We start from the raw sequence: 8732 nt of genomic DNA on the forward strand, positions 1-8732 counted from the left end.
GCCTTTCTGAGAAACCCCCACCCCTCCCCCTCACAATCCTCCTCCCCAACCCCTCCCTCCTTCCCATGGCCAATACAAGCACACTTTCAGGCCTGAGTTATTCTAATAGTCCCCTCCCACTATATCAAGTTGATTGACTAATTAATTAACAAAATAAATTAACTAACCCCCACTGGCAAATTCCCCCACCTGGAAACTGGAAGGAAAAGGACTCAGTTTGTGATTGAGAGGAAGCATCTCACTACAGGAAATTCAGTTACATGGCAAAGGATATACTGTTCATTTATAAAATTCATTTCATGAGGGCTGGATCCCTCTTGTTCATCATTCTCTGCTGTTTTGGAAGATGCAGGTCTTGTAAAATACATCACTAGATATAACTAAATAGATTGCTTTTCTTCCCAACATATACGGAATACCATCACAAAATCAATATCAACATAATTACATAATTAAAAATCTCTTGTTCCTGCCTTCTCACTGACTGCAGAGCAGACATGCCAGCTGCTTCCCATATTCCCATGTGTGCAGGTTAGTAGAGAGACCGCACTACACCTAATTTGAGCTCTATGAACACTGTTGGTTGCCTCACTGCCAGCTGTTTCTCATATTACTAGGCACACAGGTCAGTAGAGAGATGCACAGACCAGAAGTCGTGCTAATCCCTTAAAAAAGCATCAGTGGTGGCGTTTCTTTGATACAGATACCTGAAAAATACCTGTCAAAACGCATGCTCTCTCTCTCCCTCTGTCTCTCTCAAGTGCCCACTTCCCGTTACATGCTACTGCTGAGCCCAGATGCACTGTTGGTCATGGCCAGACCAGACCACGAAGAAAGCAGCATTTATCTTTAAACCCCCAAGCCTGCCCCTGTGGGTCAGCATAGTCTGCTGTTTCAGAAGATGCAGATATTGTAAAATACATCAAAAAGAAGTAATTAAACAAATCGCCTTTTTTACTGTTCATGCAAGGAATACCATCCTGAAACACTCATCACATGTAATTACACAATCACAGATCATCCGCTGAAAAAAAAAAAAAGACTCCGAATCACATAGCTGGCTGCTGAGTCAATCACAGAGTACCCTGTCTGCCACCTGCCATGGGCCATTGCAGCTACAGCACACTAATCCTCCACAAAGCATCATGTAGTGGCATCCCTCTCAAATTTGATACCAGACTCACTTCCTGCCACTCTCTCTACATCTCTCTCTCCATCTCTCCCTCTCTCTGTCTCGAATGGTTGCTTCTTTTTTGTGTGAACCAACGTATTTGAACTCACACAGACCACACTCCCCACCCCTCCTCCCTCCGGTCCCCATCCCCCGCCTCTCTGGCCACTCATGCAGTCCTGGCACTGATAGGCAGTACATGCCTTCGTTCTTGCACTTCTACTGCTGTTGAAACCTGTAGCAGATGGAACAAAGACATTTGAGAAGAAGTAGGTAGCATCTGCATGTGCCACACTAACCCCACCTTTGTCCTGAAACAATTAGTGGGTACCTGGTAAACCCCCAGCTGTGCATGTCTTGGAAATATTCCTTCACTCTATCAGATTGATTGACTAATTAATTAAATCAATACCCTTTGTGTATGGCCAGTTTTTCCTTGCATCCTATTGGCGGGTACTATGACTGATACATTTGGTGGGATTCGATCCTGTAAATGACTGGTTTCCAAACCCTGCTATCCCCCTTTTCGGTTTTTTTTCCTTGCCTCCTGTTGGTAGGTTCTGGTATAGTTATGTCATTTGGTAATAAGTCCATTATGACGGAGGTGGCTGAAAATAATAAATTTCATCTCAATTGCATGCTATGTCCTTGAACAATCTGAAGAGGGTTTGGACTTGGGTGTGTCCTCACAATATCACTATCAGAAACAATACATTGATCAAATGGGAATTTGATGTTGCTTTTGGGTTTTTAAAGCACTGTATAAAGTTGGTTCTCTCAGCTACACCAGGATGAATATGAAGGAGAAATGGCCTACCACGTATTCTACAATTATAGTGCTTTTGCTCTATTTTCTGTATAACTGTGTATCTGTGAGTGTTGCGGATGGCTCCCATGATCCAGAGTAGACCCAAGTTAGTGTTCGAGTGTGGATGTATGAAATGTTATATCAAGAACGATGTTTTGAGGGGGATTCACAACATGATACATCCAGGATAGGGTTTGAAGATGGAACCACCTCACCTTACTTTTTGATATATGTTCTATATTTAAAGGTGGATGCACTGGTGGGAGGACTGGATTGGGTTTATGGGAGCCATCCATGACACATGCACAATGAAATACAGGAAAAACAGCAAATGTATGGCATCTGTAGACTATGTGGTTGGATGTATTCATAGAATATGTGGTGAAAAGTTATGTCATGATCACATTGGTGGAAGTTACATAAAATCAATAAAACTATGACAATTGATGGAAAATATGTATAAACTGAGGGAAAATACTGCAAAATGCAGGGATATTGAGGAGGAATAGGAGAGTACTTGCATGTCCTTTGCTTGGTGCAGGAAAACTCTTGTAAATGGGAACGAGTATGTGACAGCAAGAGGAATACGAGAAATTTTTCATGGACAAAGTAAGATTGATAGAATAGATTGTTTAATGTGGATGACCACCAAATGTAGAGTAATAAATTTGTATATGTCAGATCATAGACACTGGTATGACCCCAAAGTTATTGGCAACCACATTATAGATTTTTATAAAGTGTTCTTAGCTAATTAGTATTGTATCACCAGCTGGGGGACAGCAATATACAACTACAGAATGGATCATGTGCCTGACCCTATGCAAGACTATTTACGTGTTTTAAATCCTAACAAACAATATTTACAATGTGCTTCTCTGTACTCTCTCCCAATCACAACCATGCGATGTAGGCCAACAAATACCTTACAGAAAAGTTGATGCATGGAGAATATTCAGCTGTATGTCTACTGAGGTAATAGGGAGACATGCAAGTATACTGCTGTCTTTGATGCTTTCCTGGAATAGAGAACAACTTGCCTCTAAATTGACATGGGTCAGCTTTAAAGGATGATAGAAAGTAAATGGAGTGATCAGTTGAGAGGGGTTGTAATGAGTAGTGATTTAATGGTAGACTGGTTATCCATTCTAGGGAGAGTGAGATATTATGGCAGGTCATTTGCCATCAACAATTTTTTTCTGTTGTTCTCTTCAGGTACATCAATTGTGTGGTATAACTTGCGTTGACTTGTATACAACTGTGTGTTCTATGTGTGACTTTGATCGCTGTCTAGCTGCAATCATTAACAGCATAGCAGTTCATACCACAGTCAGCATTGGCCTTCTAACACATGTGTGATGAATCATGTCCATCAATGCAAAACCTATTTCAACAGCCCTCTCTAGACGAATGAAAGTGTATGCAAAGTACTACTTTTTTTTTTTTTTTTGGCAGATCTTGAACATAAATCGAGTCTTCAGTGACTCTAAGTTAGTGTTGGGGGTTTGTGACATACTGGAAACCCTGTGTGTAGATTTGCTTGACAGTTGTTGAGCAGCATGGCGTGTAATTTCACATGTCAAATACTGTTGCTATGCATCTGTTTGTTTCCTTCTAAGATACATATTCCATTTCTGACAGTCATTTCATAGGACAGATGCGAGCATAGCATAATTTCTGAACTGTAATCGGAAGTGAACAGTGGGAGCTACATGCTTCTGGAAAGCTATATTGTGCATGTATCACAAAGAATCTATGTTATTCCTTGGTTTAGAAGGAAATAGTTTTATCATCTTAAAGCTTGTTAATGTAGTGAATGGGATAGGAAACTTGCAGGGTGGACATATGTCAGATGTTGGACATACACTCCTGGAAATTGAAATAAGAACACCGTGAATTCATTGTCCCAGGAAGGGGAAACTTTATTGACACATTCCTGGGGTCAGATACATCACATGATCACACTGACAGAACCACAGGCACATAGACACAGGCAACAGAGCATGCACAATGTCGGCACTAGTACAGTGTATATCCACCTTTCGCAGCAATGCAGGCTGCTATTCTCCCATGGAGACGATCGTAGAGATGCTGGATGTAGTCCTGTGGAACGGCTTGCCATGCCATTTCCACTTGGCGCCTCAGTTGGACCAGCGTTCGTGCTGGACGTGCAGACCGCGTGAGACGACGCTTCATCCAGTCCCAAACATGCTCAATGGGGGACAGATCCGGAGATCTTGCTGGCCAGGGTAGTTGACTTACACCTTCTAGAGCACGTTGGGTGGCACGGGATACATGCGGACGTGCATTGTCCTGTTGGAACAGCAAGTTCCCTTGCCGGTCTAGGAATGGTAGAACGATGGGTTCGATGACGGTTTGGATGTACCGTGCACTATTCAGTGTCCCCTCGACGATCACCAGTGGTGTACGGACAGTGTAGGAGATCGCTCCCCACACCATGATGCCGGGTGTTGGCCTTGTGTGCCTCGGTCGTATGCAGTCCTGATTGTGGCGCTCACCTGCACGGCGCCAAACACGCATACGACCATCATTGGCACTAAGGCAGAAGCGACTCTCATCGCTGAAGACGACACGTCTCCATTCGTCCCTCCATTCACGCCTGTGGCGACACCACTGGAGGCGGGCTGCACGATGTTGGGGCGTGAGCGGAAGACGGCCTAACGGTGTGCGGGACCGTAGCCCAGCTTCATGGAGACGGTTGCGAATGGTCCTCGCCGATACCCCAGGAGCAACAGTGTCCCTAATTTGCTGGGAGGTGGCGGTGCGGTCCCCTACGGTACTGCGTAGGATCCTACGGTCTTGGCGTGCATCCGTGCGTCGCTGCTGTCCGGTCCTAGGTCGACGGGCACGTGCACCTTCCGCCGACCACTGGCGACAACATCGATGTACTGTGGAGACCTCACGCCCCACGTGTTGAGCAATTCGGTGGTACGTCCACCCGGCCTCCCGCATGCCCACTATACGCCCTCGCTCAAAGTCCGTCAACTGCACATACGGTTCACGTCCACGCTGTCGCGGCATGCTACCAGTGTTAACACTCTCTGTACCAGGCCTATTTTATGCACCCGTCCCTAGAAACCGGGCAATTTTACCAATATTAAAAAAATTACTGCATCAAATCTACTGTTTGGATTGTGGCAAATTTGGTACCATCTTGAAGCTGCACATTTCTACTTTAATTCTGAGTGAAAGAAACTACTTTACAATGCACAGCTTTAAGGTACAGTTATAGAAATCACTTAGATGTTTTAAGAATTTAGAAAAAGTCATACGAATAAGGGAATACAATTGTGATTTATTTTTAACCAAAATTGTGGCACTACATTACATGTTTCTGATAGTATACAGTATTACATATAAATTTCACACAGAATCATATTGTTTTTTAGTGTGGAAAATTTTAAAGCAAGGTTCCAGGCAGAGTGCAACGCCACACTGTTCACATTCGTATCGTGTCTCTTTGCGAGAAGCCTTGCCACTCTGTTTCTTGCTCCTGGAACTGCACACGTGACACACACGAGCAGCATACTTCTTAGTAGTTGCAGGTATGTGCTGCAAAAAATGTCTCTTTGTTAGCCGACCTACAGTTCCTTCATTTCTTGGAATGAATTCAAGTGTGTCGTCTTCAACAAGCTGAACTGCAAGCACTGTTATAAAGTCTGTTATTGTAATTTTCTTCCTGTGCACTGCATTGTACAGCCAAAATGCATTTGATACTCCCATAAGCAGCAAATGGAAATATAATTTTCGCCACCATTTCACAGTTCTGTGCTGGAACGGATTGTACTGCAGGCGTTGGTCTCCAATATCCACTCCAATTTTATTGAGGTTGTAATCAAGTACCTGAAGTGGTTTCAATACTACAGACCCATTTCTCTTAGTATGCGTACCAAATGTTGCTTGATGCCTTGTAGACAATGTATACACATCTCTCTTATCTTTCCACTTCATTGCCAATACATTATCTTTACGCCGAAAAGACATTTCGCCCTTTTTCAGCGTAGCAGATACTAAATCTTTAGGCAATCCTTTCCTGGATTTGTTCACAGTACCAACAGCTCCAGTGCCTTTCTCTGCCAGTTGCTGAAATAGCTCTGGACTGGAATAAAATCGATCTAAATACACAGTGTGGCCTTTGTTCAGCAAGCTGCTGTCAGACAACAATCGCAAAATAACCGCAGACGAAGAATTGTCAACAATATGCTTACCAGCATAAACTTCAAAATTTACAACATAGCCACTACTGGCTTCAGCAACAGCATATACTTTCAGTCCATACTTATGAGGCTTATTTTGCATGTAAACACGGAAACTCACACGACCTCGAAATGGGCAAATTCCTTCATCAATTGTCACTTTTTCTGAGGGACGATATGCCTGGATACATCGCTCCTTCAAATTATTATAATATGGCAAAACTTTGTAAAGTGGATGAAATCCATCTTCGCCTGGTTTTTTCTGATTTGAATTGTCAACAAGATGCAAGCATGACAGTATCTGAGTGAAACGCAAACGGCTCATGACATGGGGACAAAAGTTACAACTAAGAACAGGATTAGTGCTCCAATGGTCCGCAATTTTGGGCTTTTTCGAAACACACATGTGGAAAATAATACCCAAGAAACGCCTCATCTCACTTATAGTCACTGGCTTCCACGAACTCAAAACTGAATGGGGCTTCAGATTATTTCCTCTTCTTTTCTTCTGTATTGTCTGTGATGCATACAAATTTGTCTGTCTCTTGAGTTCATTTACGTCACTGTCAGTAAGGAACACTTTACTGCAATCCAGTACAGAACTCGACTCATCAATATCCACTAGTATCTGCCTGGGTGTCGTGTTGACAGGCAGAGGTCGGTAGGTGTCAACTGCAGTCCACTCACTGTCTTTCGGATACGGCACAGCTGCTGGATTTGAAGCAACACCTTCAACATCATTCTCGTCTTCATCTGAAGACAAACTGTCATCAATCTCGTCTTCTAAAAAGAATATCACATTATGTGTAACTACATACATCGTTTACACATGTTCAACAGATATGTGCGTACTGCACAATTACGTGGAAAATTCGGAAATACGTACCTTCAAACACACCATTGCATTCAGAATCGTCTGAATCACTCTCTACATTATCCAGAGTGTCGCTATGATTGATCAAATCCGCAATTTCTGCGTCTGATAAACCGCGCCGAAACATGATGACAAACAACTGAATGATATACAGACTGAGAACGCAAAGATAAGTTTTAACATGAATTACAGCGCTGCCGTGACATCTATGGACGCATTTTGTTAATAAACATCTGAAAAACGTATAGCGCTGGCCAAACCCGTAGAAATAACGTTGCAGTGTTTTGAATGAAATTAAATGTAGCGGCCCGTAAATTTTACGGGCTTGGTGATTTTCGCGCGATCCCAGGCCCGTAAATTTTACGGGCTTGGCGCTTAGAGTGTTAAAGACTGCGATGGAGCTCCGTATGCCACGGCAAACTGGCTGACACTGACAGCGGCGGTGCACAAATGCTGCGCAGCTAGCGCCATTCGACGGCCAACACCGCGGTTCCTGGTGTGTCCGCTGTGCCGTGCGTGTGATCATTGCTTGTACAGCCCTCTCGCAGTGTCCGGAGCAAGTATGGTTGGTCTGACACACCGGTGTCAATGTGTTCTTTTTTCCATTTCCAGGAGTGTATATCTCCTGCCTTAGAGTATAAAGAATGTTGCACTCTGGTGATTAATATTTCAAAATCCACATACCTTTAACATTATAGTGTGTTTAAGTGCAGAACCATGTAGTCTTAAGAGTGTATGTGTTTTTGTTCTATGATCATTTTTCTCTTTCCAATACCTTCTTGGTACTGACCCCAGCCACTAGAATGACACTTTAGTATTGATAGCACAGCTGATTTACGCAAAATTCTTCAAAATCCTTCCATCTGGTGCTCCATCATGCACAGACAACTTAACTGTCTGTTATATCACCACAACACTCTCTTATCTACCATAGACTGATAATGGGTGCTAGCCTCCTGGACATGCAGGCACCTGGAGAGACCTTGTGCACTTGGATGGATGCCGTGAGTATGATTTGTGCAGAACAGACTTTTCTGAAGAGCTGTTATGGACTCAGTTTGCTCTGTTCCTACACAAGACATGGAATGTAGAAGGTATAGTACCCTCCTACTTCTGGTCAGTTGCAAATTAAATTGGCAACAGTGTTGCAGGGAGGGTTGGTCAAAGAAATGCAGGGAGATCTTTCAATCTCTAACTTTATTCTACGTATGCAAGAACACTCTGTGACTCACACCCACATAGGGAAAGGTGGGCAATTTTGGCAGTTTTCGTGACTGGGGTCGCTACTTTTCGATCAAATAGCTCCACTATTGGCCTCACAAGGGCTGAGTGCATCCCGTTTGCCAACAGCACTGGACATACGTCGCTACTTGCCCTGTTACTTGGAAATAACGCTGTGCAACATATGAACAGTAACTTTTTGTATTCAGAGAACATAAAGTACGTTTCTGTCAAAAGTCATTTTTCATATATAGACATCAATTAACGAATAAAACTCACTTGAGGGACTGGTCGTGTTATTCAGAATCTAAAGGGGAACATTCCTGGTTTTTTTTCGCTTTTTTTCTAAGTTATGGACTCAGACGGTTCGTTACGGTTTATGAAAATGAATTAGATCCTGATAGGAGGCGAACATTTTGTTGACTAAGAATGACGAAAGCC

At 43.2% G+C, this 8732-nt stretch overlaps 1 protein-coding gene across 1 annotated transcript; it reads right to left on the reverse strand.

The window, feature by feature from the left end:
• Nucleotides 1-5363: 5363 nt before the first annotated feature.
• LOC124722203 (piggyBac transposable element-derived protein 4-like) lies at nucleotides 5364-7016 on the reverse strand. The gene has a single exon (XM_047247400.1). The coding sequence runs from the start codon at nucleotides 7014-7016 to the stop codon at nucleotides 5364-5366; it is 1653 nt and encodes a 550-aa protein (XP_047103356.1).
• Nucleotides 7017-8732: the final 1716 nt, after the last annotated feature.

This window comes from Schistocerca piceifrons, chromosome X (assembly GCF_021461385.2).
Source record: "Schistocerca piceifrons isolate TAMUIC-IGC-003096 chromosome X, iqSchPice1.1, whole genome shotgun sequence".
NCBI lineage: Eukaryota > Metazoa > Arthropoda > Insecta > Orthoptera > Acrididae > Schistocerca > Schistocerca piceifrons.